Genomic DNA, 16595 nt, shown 5'->3' with positions numbered 1-16595 from the left:
CTCGTGGTGCTGATCCTGTAGGGGCGCAGTCCTGGCTGGCCATTCTCAGGGAAGGCAGTTCCCACAGGGTCACCTCTGCAATGTGGCAGCCGGCGGGGGATGGTCCCTGCCCATCTGGTCTAACCTGAGACAAGTTTTGGCTACCCCACCACGAGTTATGAGACGAGCAGGCTGGGTCCTCACTGCCCCTGGCTCACCTCTGCATGTTGCGGGGTTTCTCAAGAAGCTCAGACCGCAAGTGAGTAAGCATTTCCACTCTCCTCAGAGAAGAGAGATTGTATTCCAAAGTGTAATGGCGAATGGGCCACCACCTCCCCTTCCCCCAGATATTCTGACTATGGAGCAGGGGGAGGCTGCAGGGGCCTCACATGCCAGGTCCTGGGTGAAGTATGTATGAGCACAGAGCCGCGGGCTACATAGTGAGGGAAGGCAGCCAACTCGGGACTTATAGGACCCGTGGCCTCTGCGCTCCCAGCATGTATGGGGCTGAGATGGTGGCTTGGACCTCGAGGAAACACAGGTGGGAGGAGGCACGAAGGCGCTGAAGGAACCTCTCCACTCGATTCTCTTTGTATGACACAGAAAGTCCACAAAGCCTCTGAGATGTGCCTTCTTATTCTTCTGTGTCCCCAAAACCCCTTTCCAAAATAACATTTAAATTATTGTTCTGTGCTGTGTGTTCAAATGGAGATAATCAGATGCCAGTGGCTTTACAATGTGGGTTGCATTCCATTTTCCCAGGCACCCAGGCCCTGGGTCTCTAGGCCACCACCCGTCGTGGCCGCCCCTCTGCTCACCAGGGAGGCCAGACAGGAACCCTGCAGCTGCCAGAGCAAGCATGTCCCACAGCCTTGGGAGGCCTCCCAAAATGTGTCCAGATTCCAGGCAGAGAGAGAGGGACTGAAAGGCTGAAGTGAAGTGACAGTGCCTACCCAGGCTGGGACTGAGAGCTTGAAGACCAGCTTTCCAGACTCTGTCCCAGAACCCCCTTGGCCCTCAGCAAATCCCCTCCTTCTGGCCTGAAACAGACTCCAGGCTTCTTGCAGAGACATCTTCTGTGGAGAACCAGAAAGCCTGAGTCCACCCTGACTGTCCCAGGACAATGCTGCTGAGCAGGGTGCAGGAGCCACAAACACCGGATCTTTCAAGGCACATCAGTGACAGATCTGGGCACGGCTGGTCCAGCCAGGACATTGGGCCAGTGCAGCCCCAAGGCTCTAAATGCCGTGCTTTGGCTCTAGCTTGGCCACCATGGCCCGGTGCACCTCGTCAGGGCCGTCGGCAAAGCGCAGGGCTCGGGCCCAGGTGAAGAACTGAGCCAGTGGGTAGTCACTGCTCAGGCCCGCCGCTCCGAAGGCCTGGCAGACACAGGGTGGAGGGAGGCGGCCCTGGGTCAGCCCTTGTCTCTGAGAGCCCCAGGAATGATAACCTGCTCTTGATGGCCCATAATAACCATCTTCCCGGACTTCCTCTGTGGCACCTATGTGATACAATCAGTAATATTCCAGAGGGCTTCCGTGGGGCCACACCCGCCATCACACGGCCTCCAGACTCCCCAGGCCCACGCTGCAGGTGCCTTCTGCCCTGTGCTGGGGCCGGGGGTTAGGATCTGAGGAGGCTGCCTCCCTGCATGGGAAAGAACCTGGGCTCTGGGCTTATGAAAACCCAAGTTCACGTGAATTTGAGGTCAGCTACTTGCAAGCTCAGTGACCTGGACAAGTTACTTCACTTTTCTGTGCCTGTTTCCTCGCATTCAAAATGGGGGTAGGATGGCACCCCCCACCTTGCTGGGTCATTCTGAAGAAAAGGAAAGTTGCATGCATGGTGAGTGGGTGACACAGGGCATCTGCCAGGGTCTATGGGAGGCTGGGTGGCTGAAAACAGGAGAGTGTGGCATCTGGTATTGATGGTTCAAATAAGTCAACTGTCTGGTCTGTGCTCACCTGAATCGCAAGATCAATCACTCGGGAGGCCATGGACGGGGCAACCATTTTAATCATGGCTATATCCAAGGCTGCAGCCTGTAAGGAGGAGGAGATGCGATTATAAAATACCTGAGGGCAGCCTGGGTGGCAGAGTAAGACCCCCCACCCCCCATCTCTACTAAAAATACAAAAACTAACAGGTGTGGTGGCATATGCTTGTAGTCCCAGCTACTCAGGAGGCTGAGGTGAGAGGATTGTTTGAGTCTGGGAAGTTGGGGCTGCAGTAAGCTGAGACTGCAACACTGCACTCAAGCCTGGACAACAGAGTGAGACCCCCTCTTCAAAAACAAACAAAGGCCAGGGGCGGTGGTTCAGGCCTGTAATTCCAGCACTTTGGGAGGTTGAGGCGGGCAGATCACCTGAGGTCAGGAGTTCCAGACCAACCTGGCCAACACATAGTGAAACCCAGTCTCTACTAAAAAATACAAAAATTAGCTGGGCGTGGTGGTACATGCCTGTAGTCCCAGCTACTTGGGAAACTGAGGCAGGAGAGCTGCTTGAACTCGGGAGGCAGAGGTTGCAGTGAGCTGAGATCGTGCCACTCTACTCCAGCCTGGGTGACAGAGCAAGACTCCGTCTCTCAAAAACAAAACAAAAAACCAAACTACAAAAAAGACCCGAAGGCAGAAAGCTTAGAAGAATGATCAGATTCCCAGGAGGAAGTCAAACACCAGGTTCCACAACAGAGGCCCCAGGGTCTCGCTGATGTGAGCTGGGTGAGGCTGCCCCTGCCTGGTGTACAGCTAGACAGCACCCAGGGATGAAGGGAGCCATGTTGGCAACTACTATCTTGTATCACAAGATGTGAAGCAAGTGCTGGGAGAATGTGGCTGTCTTCCCAGATGATGGGGAACGCAGCCAGCACACACTGAAAGGACAAGGGGAGGGGCCTGTGCTTTGCTCAGGGTCATGGCCAGCTCTGCCTCTAAGTGGCAGTGGACCAAGGCCAGTCAGGGCTCTATGAAACCGAGCTACAGTGATCTGCCCTGGGGCAGGGTGTTCAAGGGAGACACCCAGCAGCCTCCATCATATCTAGCACGCCAGTGTCAAAGAACCAGGAACTGTGAGCCTGGGTTGGTCCCTGATGACTGAGGATCTTGGGTGGGGGTGGAGGCTGCCCCACAGAAAGCTGGACAAAGCAATGTCAACATGGCATTGTACTTGGTCATCACAGGCACTTAGAAAGAGCCTTAGTTAGCCTGGGCAACATGGTGAGACCCAGTCTCTACAAAAAATAAAGAATTAGCTGGGCATGGAGGTGTGCGCCTGGAGTCCCAGCTACTTGGGAGGCTGAGGCTTCAGTGAGCCATGATGTACCACTGCATTCCAGCCTGGCTACAAAGTGAGGCCCTGTCTCAAAAAATAAATAAATAAATAAAAGGTTAAAAAGAGCCTTAGTGAATGACTAATGTCACACTTGAAAATAAGCTTCTATTTCTGTTAATTCAATATTCAGATGAAAGCCAGTAGAGGGTCCCTTTTCCCTGCCTTACTCAGGTTGCCCAACACCTCCACCAATGGCCCTGGGAGTCCAGGGCCGCCCAGGGGCCCTGTGGCCCCATCAGACCCACTGCCTTGGACTAAGCAGCTCACCAGGTCGGTAAAACACAAAGGCCAGTCCTCTCTTCTTGTGCCTTTTCAATTTTTGAAAAATTGCCCAAACAGCTCCAAGTAGAGGTGAAATAAAGTTTCTAATGTCAAGAAGCCAAGCTCTCATGCTTTGCTGAATGAGGAGGAAGAATCTCTGCCTCTGGGAGGCCCCCTTGTGCCCCTGCCCCTACCTTGTTTCCTGCCAGGTCCATGAGGTGGGCAGCTCTCAGCACCAGCAGCCGTGCCTGCTCAATCTCCATGCGCGACTGCGCGATGTCTGCCAGCACTGTGCCTTGCTCCACCAGGGGCTTCCCAAAGGCCATGCGGGACTTCACCTATCAACACAGGAGATGTGGGGCTGAGGACACGCTGGGCTGGGGGTGGCCATGAGAGGCAGGGGCTGGTGGCCTGCAGAGCTGGGTGGAAGCAGAGAGGACAGGGCAGGGGAGGAGAGTGAAAGCAGGACCATGCAGCTTCTCAGCCAAGGTGCCTGCGTGCAGCCATGGGCCATTTCCAGGGAGTAGGTCTGACACACAACCTTCACATGCGCCACAGCCAGCCACAGCCCACAGACTGTTACAAGGTGCCTGTAACAAACTGCTTCCAAGAACCCTTTATTCCAGCCACTGCACATCTGGACAGGCCTGGCTACCAGACAGAAGCGATTACAGATCTGAGCCAGCATCTGGCCCAAGGCTACATGGGAATGAGGGAGTGACTGCAGGCACTGCACACGGCGCAGGTGAAGGGTGCCCTCTGCTGACCGCAGCACCCCTTCCCGCCCTGCAGCTCCAATGGGAGCAAGGTCCCCTCAGCCCCCTGTCTCGCTCCTGGCCTTCTGCCATGGGTTGCCTTATCTGCAATGGGGATTTTAAATTCTGAAAGTCACAAGGCATCAGAAAAGGTTCTAAGTATTCCTTTTTTTTTCTTGTTTTATTTATTCTTTTTCCTTCTTTTTTTATTATTTTTTTGGAGACAGGGTCTCACTTTGTTGCCCATGCTGGAGAGCAGTGGCGTGATCTTGGCTCACTGCAACCTCCACCTCCCGGGATCAAGCAATCTTCCTACCTCAGCCTCCTGAGTAGCTGGGACCACAGGCAAGAACCACCGCATCTAGCTAACTTTTCAATTTTTTGTAGAGACAAGGTCTCACTACATTGCCCAGACTGGTCTCAAACTCTTAGACTGAGGCAATCCTCCTGCCTTGGTCTCCCCAAGTGTTGGGATTATAGGCATGAACCACCACACCCAGCCTAGTTTTTTTTTTTCTTTTTACTAAAAACAATCTACACAAATAATTTATCTCATGGCAGAAAAACTACCCGTTTTCAGAACAAAAAGAGAAGACAGTAAGAACACCTAGAATCCCACCATCTAGTCACCTCTAGTTAATATTTGGTGGATATTCTCCTCTATCCTTCTATACTTGTTTTATATATACTTATTTTTTCCAAAAACAGGAGCCACACTCTATATATTGTTTTGTAGCCTTTTTGTTTGTTTGAGACAGAGTTTCGCTTTTGTTGTCCAGGCTGGAGTACAGTGGCACGATCTCGGCTCACTGCAACCTCTACCTCCCAGTTTCAAGTGATTCTTCTGCTTCAGCCCCCCAGGTAGCTGGGATTACAGGTGCCTGCCACCACACCTGGCTAATTTTTGTGTTTTTTTAATAGAGATGGGATGTTTCACAATTTTGGCCTGGCTGGTCTCGAACTCCTGACCGCAGGTGATCTGCCTGCCTCGGCCTCTCAAAGTACTGGGATTACAGGAGTGAGCCACAGCACCTGGCCAGCCTGCTTAAAACAACAACAACAACAACAACAACAACAACAACAAGAAACAATTATTTTTCATCAAAGCTAACAGCCTGTTTTTGTTTCTGTTTTTTTTTTTTTTTTTCCCAGACAGGGTGTTGCTCTGTTACTCAGGCTGCAGTGCAGTGGCACAGTCACAGGTCGCTGCAGCCTCGACCTCCCAGGCTCAGGAGGTCCTCCCACCTCAGCCTCCTGAGTAGCTAGGACTATAAATGCATGCCACCACACCTGGCTAATATTTTTTTTTTTTGAGATGGAGTATCACTCTTGTTGCCCAGGCTGGAGTGCAATGGTGCAATCTCGGCTCACCGCAACCTCCACCTCCCCGGTTCAGGCGATTCTCCTGCCCCAGCCTCCCGAGTAGCTGGGATTACAGGCATGCACCACCACACCCGACTAATTTTATATTTTTAGTAGAGACAGGGTTTCTCCATGTTGGTCAGGCTGGACTCGAATTCCCAACCTCAGGTGATCTGCCCACCTTGGCCTCCCAAAGTGCTGGAATTACAGGTGTGAGCCACCACGCCCAGCCCCACCTGGCTAATATTTTTAATTTTTTAATTTTAATTTTAATTTTTGAGACGGAGTCTTGCTTTGTCACCCCGGCTGGAGTGCAGTTGCGCAATCTCAGCTCACCGCAACCTCCACCTCCTGGATTCAAGTGATCCTCCTGCCTCAGCCTCCCAAGTAGCTGGATTACAGGCACGTGCCACCACGCCCAGCTAACTTTTGTATTTTTAGTAGAGACGGGGTATCACCATGTTGGCGAGGCTGGTCTTAAACTCCTAACCTGAAGCGATCCGCCCGCCTTGGCCTCCCAAAGTGCTGAGATTACAGGCGTTAGCCACCGTACCCAGCCTTATTTTTTATTTTTTATAGAGATGAGGTTTTGCCATATCGCCCAGGCTAGTCTCAAATTCCTGGGCTCAAGCAATCTGTCTGCCTCGACCTCTCAGAGTGCTGGGAGTGAGTCACCACACCTGGCCACAATCTTTTTTTAAAAAAATTTAAGTGTATATAGTGAACAATTTCTCCATGTTAAGGAATAGATTTCCACAGCATCATTTAAAGTCTCACTGTATGCCATCTTGTGGTTTATTTGGCCAACAGTCATTGTTAGCCTTATAGGTTGTTCAGAATTTTGCTATTTGAATGAGCACTGTGGTGAACCTCCTTGTAGCAAATCTTTTGTAGATTCCTAATAACTCCAACCAAGTCCTCAGTAGAGGTGCCATGTTCATATTATGCACTTTCTGGAGACTTCTGTCTGACTCATTCAGTCCAATTGTTCTGCCAGAAGGTTGAATTTAATGCCACCTGGGGCTGAAGCACCATACCTGAGTCCATAGACAGGAGCGTTTTACTTAGAAAGAAAAAATAACTGGTCAGTCTTAACTCAAAAGGGTGTAATCACAGGTTTGCTCAGTAATAAAAAATGCAGACTGCCTCTGTTCTTTCAATAGCAGTTCTTGTGAGACACTGATTTTGGTCTCAGGGTTTGTGTCACCTTTCTGAAATCAATGATCACCAATTTGAATTCCTGTCCTGGCAGCAGCTGTCTTTTAACCTAGGTTTCCAAACTTTGGGGGCGGTGGGGTCATGGCAGAATAAAGTTTTCTGGATGTGCTGTGGAGGAGGGTGGTACAGCCCAGATGATGGAACCCTAGGGACAAAAACAAGCAACATGGGGTCTCCCTGGTGTCTGATTTTTATTTATTTATTTATTTTTAAAGAGACAGGGTCTCACTCTGTCACCCAGGCTGGAGTGCAGTGGTGTGATCACTGCTCACTGCAGCCCTAAATGCCTGGGCTCAAGCGATCCTTCTGCCTCAGCCTCCTGAGTAGCTGGGACTACAGACACATGCCACCATGCCTGGCACTTAAAGCTTTTTCTTTTTGGCCAGGTGTGGTGGCTCACACCTGTAATCCCAGCACATTGGGAGGCTGAGGTGGGTGGATCACGAGGTCGGAGATTGAGACCATCCTGGCTATCACGGTGACATCGAGACCATCCTGGCTATCACGGTGACATCGAGACCATCCTGGCTAACACAGTGAAACCCCGTCTCTACTAAAAATACAAAAAATTAGCCAGGCATCGTGGCAGGTGCCTGTAGTCCCAGCTACTCGGGAGGCTGAGGCAGGAGAATGGTGTGAACCTGGGAGGCAGAGGTTGCAGTGAGCCAAGATTGTGCCACTGCACTCCAGCCTGGGCAACAGAGCGAGACTCCATCTCAAAAAAAAAAAAAAAAAAACACGTTTTATTTTTTTTGCTGGGCATGGTGGCTCATGCCTGTAATCCCAGCACTTTGGGAGGCCGAGGCGGGTGGATCACGAGGTCATGAGATTGAGACCATCCTGGCCGACATGGTGAAACCCTGTCTCTACTAAAAATACAAAAATTAGCTGGGTCCGGTGGTGTGCGCCTGTAGTCCCAGCTACTCGGGAGGCTGAGGCAGAAGAATTGCTTGAACCCGGGAGGTGGAGGTTGCAGTGAGCCGAGATCACGCCACTGCACTCCAGCCTGGTGACAGAGCACGACTCAATCTCAAAAAAAAAAAAAAATTTTTTTTTTTGTAGAGACTGAGTCTCTCTTTTTTGCCTAGGCTGGTCTCAAATGCTTGGCTTCAAGCGACCCCCCTACCTAGATCTCCCAAAGCACTGGGATTATAGCCGTGAGCCACTGCACCCAGACTGATTTTTAATAATGTGCTAGCAGCATGACCTTTACACCTTGGAACCTTGCCCTCTGCTGCTATAGAGCCTGGCCTTTCCCTTCAAGTCACCTCAACAGAGTAGGGTCCATTCTGCTCTGAATCCAAACTGCAGCAAAGTAGCAGATGCAAAGCAAAGACAGAAACACAACTGCTTGGCAAGGATGTCACCTTGCTTCACCTGCTGGGACTGCACTCAGAAAACAGGTAGGAATTGAAGTCCGACAGCAAAGTAGAAGGTGGTGGTTCTGAGTCAGTGCTGGGCACGGAAGGAAGCACTCACGCGGGCCTTCATGAGTGCCAGGGCCCTCTCTGAGAACCTGATCAGCCTCATGCAGTGATGGATCCTGCCGGGGCCCAGTCTGCCCTGGGCGATCTCAAAGCCTCGGCCAGGGCCCAGGACCATGTTCTCTTTGGGCACACACACGTGCTCAAATCGGACTTCACCACGGCCACCTAAAAGATCCAAACGATCACCGTGAGCAATCGCCATAGTCATTTCCTTTGGATGTGTTTATTCCTCACCTCAGTCTGGGTTATCTGCTGGCAATGTCCCTGCCCTTTATTTAGCCTTCTTACTGGGACATGTTTAAAGGGCAAAGGATGGCAGGAAAGAGCCTGTTAAACACAGAAAGTGAATCACCGATTTATAATGGCAAATGACTATTCTGTGATTCTTTTTTTTTTTTTTTTTTTTGAGACGGAGTCTCGCTCTGTCGCCCAGGCTGGAGTGCAGTGGCGCGATCTCGGCTCACTGCAAGCTCCGCCTCCCGGGTTCACGCCATTCTCCTGTCTCAGCCTCTGGAGTAGCTGGGACTACAGGCGCCCGCCACCACGCCCGGCTAATTTTTTGTATTTTTAGTAGAGACGGGGTTTCACCGTTGTCTCGATCTCCTGACCTCGTGATCCGCCCGCCTCAGCCTCCCAAAGTGCTAGGATTACAGGCGTGAGCCACCGCGCCCGGCCTCTGTGATTCCTTTTATAAAAACATAATGCCACCTTAAGCTGAAGCTCCTAGTGGTTTATGACAATGTAGTGATCCTATGAAAACACTGAATGTAAAAATGTGAACACTATTAGCCAAGAACCAAACTGGGAGCGGACAAAACCAGGGCTGTGGCCTAGAGGTCAGCTGTTCACACTGGGGCCTGGAAGAGTAGGTTTGGGGTCCACTTCCTGCCTCTGCCCTGTATGGCTTCCTGTGTCACAGACTCCTGATTACCTCTAAGTTTAGAAGAGGGGAAAAAATGCATAAATCCCTGTCTGAAATCCGCCTTCATGGTTGTTATTCATGTATGGAAATGAAATGCAGGAGCATGTGACTCCAAATGTCATCATCCCCTCAGACGTGGGATGTGGCAAGTCCTGAACAAGAGCAGGGGCTCCTCAACGGTGTTTCCTGGGGACCAGACCCACACCCAGGGGTGACCCGCCCCTGGAAGTCTCACCTGGTGCATCCTCAGTCCATACACCGTCAGAGGCTGGATGATTTTTATCCCTGGGGTATCCATGAGAACCAAGAGCAGAGACTGCTGCCGGTGTCTTGGTGCATGTGGGTCTGCTTTTCCCATAAACACAGAGTTGGCAACGAGGATAAAGGATGCCTGCCAGGAAAGGAGACAGACAGACCCCATCATCTGACACCAGGGCCATCAAATCTCTACACACGTGGTCCTGGCCCAAGAAAGGCACAGCGAGGAAGCAGACAGAGCTCTTTAAGGCTCCATGTAATCAGATGAGCATCTGCAGACTGCTGACCAGAAATAAGAGCAAATTGGGTTTTGTCCCAGTGAGGAATGAATCCAACATCATAAGAGCAAGTTTTTAAAAGCATCATATAGAGTAGAAAATATAATTTAGAGACAAGAGGATGAAAACTGCTACTTGATCCCTGCCAGCTGGCTCGGCTCCCACAGGTGGTGCACACATAACGGCTCTGGGCCCGGGCCTTGGAATCAGGCGAACCTTTGACTCTGGGTTCTCTACTTGCCGGCTGGGGGCTCATACCCCAGGCAAGGGACCTACGTCTGAGTGCGGTTACCTCCTCTGCAAAATGGGGATGCTCATTCTTTTTTTTTTTTTTTCTTAGAATTCACTTTTTTTTTTATACTTTAAGTTTTAGGGTGCATGTGCACAATGTGCAGGTTTGTTACATATGTATCCATGTGCCATGTTGGTTTCCTGCACCCATTAACTCATCATTTAGCATTAGGTATATCTCCTAATGCTGTCCCTCCCCCCTCCCCCCACCCCACAACAGTCCCCGGAGTGTGATGTTCCCCTTCCTGTGTCCATGTGTTCTTAATTCCCACCTATGAGTGAGAATATGCAGTGTTTGGTTTTTTGTCCTTGCGATAGTTTACTGAGAATGATGGTTTCCAGTTTCATCCATGTCCCTACAAAGGACATGAACTCATCATTTTTTATGGCTGCATAGTATTCCATGGTGTATATGTGCCACATTTTCTTAATCCAGTCTATTGTTGTTGGACATTTGGGTTGGTTCCAAGTCTTTTGCTATTGTGAATAGTGCCACAATAAACATACGTGTGCATGTGTCTTTATAGCAGCATGATTTATAGTCCTTTGGGTATATACCCAGTAATGGGATGGCTGGGTCAAATGGTATTTCCAGTTCGAGATCCCTGAGGAATAGCCACACTGACTTCCACAATGGTTGAACTACTTTACAGTCCCACCAACAGTGTAGAAGTGTTCCTATTTCTCCACATCCTCTCTAGCACCTGTTGTTTCCTGACTTTTTAATGATCGCCATTCTAACTGGTGTGAGATGGTATCTCATTGTGGTTTTGATTTGCATTTCTCTGATGGCCAGTGATGATGAGCATTTTTTCATGTGTTTTTTGGCTGCATAAATGTCTTCTTTTGAGAAGTGTCTGTTCATGTCCTTCGCCCACTTTTTGATGGGGTTGTTTTTTTCTTGTAAATTTGTTTGAGTTCATTGTAGATTCTGGATATTAGCCCTTTGTCAGATGAGTAGATTGCGAAAATTTTCTCCCATTTTGTAGGTTGCCTGTTCACTCTGATGGTAGTTTCTTTTGCTGTGCAGAAGCTCTTTAGTTTAATTAGATCCCATTTGTCAATTTTGGTTTTTGTTGCCATTGCTTTTGGTGTTTTAGACATGAAGTCCTTGCCCATGCCTATGTCCTGAATGGTATTGCCTAGGTTTTCTTCTAGGGTTTTTATGGTTTTAGGTATGGGCTCTGGGAGGTAAGCTCCATGGCTACTTGTAGGGGCCCCACAGAAGTAACACTGGACACTCCCTAAACATCAGGATTGTCATTAGCCCTTAGGATGTAACACACTTGATAGAGGAGCCAGGAAGCCACCAAGGAAGGGGAGCTGCCCAAGGCAGAATGAACAGCAGGAAGTGGAGAGATTCCTGGGCTCACATGTGCAGGGAGGCATCCGTCCATGTGTGGGCACCGGGGGACATCCCTGCCCTGTGAAGAGCCACCTCTGAGAACAGCATGCTCCACGCAGTACCCTCCTATTCTCCCAGCTGCCTCTGCTGGGGGCGCTAAGTGACAGAATCTCCTTTGTGTCAACTTGAAAAAGTAGAGGCTCCTCCCAGGCATTGAGAGACGTGCCTATCAGTACAGACTCCCCGATGAGCATTTGGAAAGTGCATTTTAGGCCAAATACCTGTGATCCACCATTTGTGACCGTTTATGACATAGAAGCTGTCCTTCTCTCTGATGGAAGCCTCAATGTTGGTGGCATCTGAAGAGGCAACCTGAGTGGGGAGCACATTCCAGTCAGAGCTGCCAGCAGACAGCCTGTGTTCCCTGCGGGGCTGCCAACAACAGGGCCAGGCAAGTGGGTGGCAGCCCAGGTGAGGTACCTGGGGCTCGGTCATAGCAAAACAGGAACGGGCTTTCCCCTCCAGCAGAGGAATCAGCCAGCGAGCCTTCTGCGCTTCGGTGCCATACCTCACCAGCAGCTCCATGTTGCCCGTGTCAGGCGCAGAGCAGTTACATACCTGAGAAGGAAAAGGAGCATGACCATGACTGTCATGTCCTCTTCTAAAAAAAACAGGGTCAAGCTCTGTCACCCAGGCTGGAGTATTGTGGCACGATCATGGCTCACTGCAGCCTCGACTTCCTCAGCTCAAGCCATCCTCCCACGCCTCAGCTTCCCCAGCAGCTGGGACTATAGGTGTGCACCACCACACCCGACTAATTTTTTATTTTTCTGTACATACAGGGTCTCACTATGTTGCACAGGCTGGTGTCGAACTCCTGGCCTCAAGTGATCCCCCATACTTCGGCCTCCAAAAGTACTGGGATTACAGGTGTGAGCCACCATGCCTGGCCTTCTCACGTCAATATTTCAAGCTTCAAATTGGATGGGCATGGTGGCTCATGCCTATAATCCCAGCACTTTGGGAGGCCGAGGTAGGTGGATTACCTGAGATCAGGAGTTCGAGAGCAGCCTGGCCAACATGGTAAAACCCTGTATCTACTAAAAATAGAAAAATTAGCCAAGTGTGGTGGCACGTGCCTGTAGTCCCAGCTACTTGGGAAGCTGAGGCAGGAGAACCACTTGAACCCAGGAGGCAGGGGTTGCAGTGAGCTAAGATTGAGCCACTGCACTCCAGCCTGGGTGACAGAGCGAGACTCCATCTCAAAAAAAAAAAAAAAAAAAAAAGTTCAAGTTCATGCCGGTGCTTCTGAATCTGGTCTATCTGTTTAGGAGTGAGTTCTTATAAAGAACAGGATGTTCCCACACACTAAGGAAAACTTTAAAGAAGGTACCTCGGGGACATACAGGGACATGCCCATGAGCTCACACAGATGTGCATATTCCACATTGGTCAGTCCTGCTCCGTATTTTCTCTTGGGATCAGCCTCTAAGGGTAGGAAAAGGTTCCAAAGTCCTTCAGTGTTGGCTTTCTCCTATCATGGGGAAAATAAGTCAGGAAACCACAGTGGAAGATTTCATTTTATTTTGAACCGTGGCAAACAATGAAAGGGATTGGAGGAAACAAAGCAGACAACCAAACACGCATGTGTGCCGAAAAAAATGATATGAGGAGCTGGGCATGGTGGCTGCGCCTGTGGTCCCAGCTACACAGGAGGCTGAGGTGGGAGGATCACGTGAGCCCAGGAGTTTGAGACTGCAGTGAGCTATGATCACACCACTGCACTCCACCCTGGGTGACAAAGCGAGACCCTGTTTCAAAAAAAAAAAAAAAAAAAAGATATGGTGGCTCACGCCTGTAATCCCAGCACTTTGGGAGGCTGAGGCAGGCAGATCACAAGGTCAGGAGTTCAAGACCAGCCTGAACAACATGGTGAAACCCCATCTCTACTAAAAATACAAAAATTAGCTGGACATGGTGGCATGTGCCTACAATCCCAGTTACTCGGGAGGCTGAGGCAGAAGAATCGCTTGAACCTGGGAGGCGGAGGTTGCACAGAGCAAGACTCCATCTCAAAAAAAAAGAGAAAAAAAGAAAAGTAGATGATGATTCCATTATGCTCCTGAATATCTCAAGTAATTTCAAAACTAACACAATCCAAGGTTCACGTGATAAGGAACAGCAGGTGTTTCTGTTTATCAGCTGAAGTGACAGCACTGGGAGACAACACAGAAACTCAGCTTACAGTGGATTTGGCCCTCTAGCTGTGATATTACGGGTTCTCTAGAGAGAGATTTATTAGCTGATACAGCACTGTTTCAAATTTACATAATTCAAATACGCATGAGATAGGCCCAACCTGCCCTGGCTTTCTAAGGTCAAGCATTCTGCTGCCTGGCTATGCAGTCACACCTGAGCCATCTGCCTGTGACACAGGCACAGCAAAAGCAAGAGATGGAAACTGAGTCATGAAGAGCTGGCTCTTTCTGAGACGATGGAAGTAAGGATCATTCAACTCGGCGCTCCTGTATCTTCACTGCCTGGGATCGCTCAGGTGAGCCTGGTGGGGTCGGGGAGGGTGTGCCATGGTATTGGGGTCTTACCACCTCACCATGGCTGCTTTACCTTGAGGTCTTCGATCAGTGGGGAGGGGCTCCACCTGGCTGCTGAGGCCTGGTAACTCTGCAGCTCTGGCTCCGCAGGTACACACGTTGCTCCATGAAGTGCTTCAGCCAGTGATACAGCTCTCTGACAGGTGGAGAGAGGCTCTCTGGAGAGATAACCAGACCTCCCCTTGAGGTATGAGCTGGGGAAGCTTCTGGAACGGAGCTATAACTCCTGGTGCCTGTGGGGCACCACTGGGACTGGGGCCTGGCCCACATGTGGTAGGACCTTGTTAACGGATTTTTGAAGGACATCTCTTTGAAAACCCGGAACCCTTCTTTGACTGCGAAATCCCACGCCAGGTTAGACACAAATTCGGTCAGCTTTCCAGTTTGTTCCGCATGTGTGGAGCTTGCTTGACCTAAGCAGAATCAAAGAAAAACAGTGATTACTCCCACACGACCCATCATAGGGATGTTAACATGTGATGACATTGTCACTTCAGCAGCTATTGTCATTTGCTGAACACTTGCTAAGTACCGAACACTGTGCTAAGAGCCACTATAGCTCACTGAATTCCCAAAGCAATACAACTGCTTTCACCTGCACTTTGCAGGCAAGATAACTGAGTCTTAAGAGAAGGAGGTGACTTGGACGAGCTGGAATTTAGGGGGCTGGGGGCCAGAGTCCAACTTAGGTCTGCCTGCTCCCTGCTCTTGATCTCTGCTTTCCTAAAAGACTACATTTAATCAGTAACACCCCAGATCACCTCTACCGTTGCCAGGGGGCTATAAGAAGTCCTGCATCCTAGACCACCCTTGCTATAAAATTGATAACAGCAATGCCACAACTGACTAAAGGAAGAGCCAATTTCTAGACACCACTGTCTCTGGATGGAATCAACACCAGCATCACTCAACTCACTATTTGGCTCTCACAGTGTCTCTTTCTTCTTGTAAAATGTGCATCAAGACTTTTTTTACAAACATATCTTTCCCCATTAAAAAAAATTAAGGTGGCCAGGTGCGGTGGATCACGCCTGTAATCCCAGCACTTTGGGAGGCCGAGGTGAGTGGATCACTTGAGGTCAGGAGTTCAAGACCAGCCTGGCCAACATGGAGAAACCCCGTCTCTACTAAAAATACAAAAATTAGCCAGGCGTGATGGCGCATGCCTGTAATCTCAGCTACTCAGGAGGCTAACGCAGGAGAATCACTTGAACCTGGGAGGCAGAGATTGCAGTGAGCAGAGATTGTGCCATCACACTCCAGCCTGGGTGACAGAGTGAGGCTCCTATCTCAAAAAATAAAAAAATAAAAAAATAAAAAAATTAAGGTGTGGTGTACATACACCTCCTTAATGTAGAACTCTGCAAGTCTTAACAAACCCATAGTTGGGTAACTACCATTGCCATCAAGATACAGAATACTTCAGCCAGGCGCAATGGCTCACGCCTATAATCTCAGCACTTTGGAGGCTGAGGCAGGTGGATCACCGGAGGTCAGGAGTTCGAGACCAGCCTGGGCAACATGGTGAGACCTGTCTCTACTAAAAATACAAAAATTAGCCGGGCATGGTGGCACATGCCTGTAGTCCCAGCTACTTGGGAGACTGAGGTAGGAGAATCACTTGAACCCAAGAGGCGGAGGTTGCCTGGGCAACAGAGCAAGACTCCATTTCAAAAAAAAAAAGATACAGAATATTTCCATCATCTGGAAACTTCTCCAGTGTCCTTTTGTACTCAACCCCTGCTCCCAATTCCCAGCACCCACTGATCTCTGTTCCTGTAGTCTGTCTCTTCCAGGATGTCCCATAAATACATATGTCACTCAGGATGTGGCCTTTTCAGTATGGCCTCCATCACTCAGAGCCCTGCATCTGAGACACATCCACATTGCTATGTGTACAATGTCTCCTCACAGTGAACTTTTTCACAGCCAGCTCTCCTGGATTACTTCTAGCACTTCCATGTCCCCAAGAGACTGTACCCAATAAATGGATAAATTGATAGTTCTCAAGAGACAGCCATTTTCTTTTTTTAAGTGATTTCATTTTAGGCTGGGCGCGTTGGCTCACACCTGTAACCCCAGCACTTTGGGAGGCTGAGGCGGGTGGATTACTGGAGGTCAGGAGTTCAAGACCAGCCTGGGCAACATGGTGAAACCCCGTCTCTACTAAAAGTACAAAATTTAGCCAGGTGTGGTGATGCACGCCTGTAATCTTAGCTACTGGGGAGGCTGAGGCAGGAGAATTGCTTGAACCCAGGAGGTGGAGGTTACAGTGGGCCGAGATCATGCCATTGCACTCCAGCCTGGGTGACAAGAGCAAAACTCCGTCTCAAAAAAATAAATATTTTATTTATTTTTAAATAAGAGATGGGGCCTTACTATGTTGCCCAAACTGGTCTTGAACTTCTGGCCTTAAACAATCCTCCCGTCTCAGTCTACCAAATGCTGGGATTACAGGCATAAGCCACCATGCCCAGCTGAGAGCCATTTTCATG

The 16595-nt window shown here is 49.7% G+C and overlaps 1 protein-coding gene across 1 annotated transcript in view; it reads right to left on the bottom strand.

Moving 5' to 3' along the window:
- Positions 1–1217: 1217 nt before the first annotated feature.
- Positions 1218–16595, bottom strand: part of ACAD10 (acyl-CoA dehydrogenase family member 10) — an 84525-nt gene continuing 69147 nt past the window's right edge. The window contains 12 exon segments of the mRNA XM_030821787.1: positions 1218–1358; positions 1944–2021; positions 3767–3910; positions 8387–8559; positions 9552–9566; positions 9569–9678; positions 9680–9707; positions 11770–11860; positions 11969–12106; positions 12882–13022; positions 14114–14193; positions 14196–14513. Coding sequence (XP_030677647.1) covers positions 1218–1358; positions 1944–2021; positions 3767–3910; positions 8387–8559; positions 9552–9566; positions 9569–9678; positions 9680–9707; positions 11770–11860; positions 11969–12106; positions 12882–13022; positions 14114–14193; positions 14196–14513 — 1457 coding nt within the window.

This window comes from Nomascus leucogenys, chromosome 10, assembly GCF_006542625.1.
Source record: "Nomascus leucogenys isolate Asia chromosome 10, Asia_NLE_v1, whole genome shotgun sequence".
Classification (NCBI taxonomy): Eukaryota; Metazoa; Chordata; class Mammalia; order Primates; family Hylobatidae; genus Nomascus; species Nomascus leucogenys.
The sequence above is the reverse complement of the archived record's forward strand: the minus strand, read 5'-3'. Positions and strand labels throughout refer to the sequence as shown.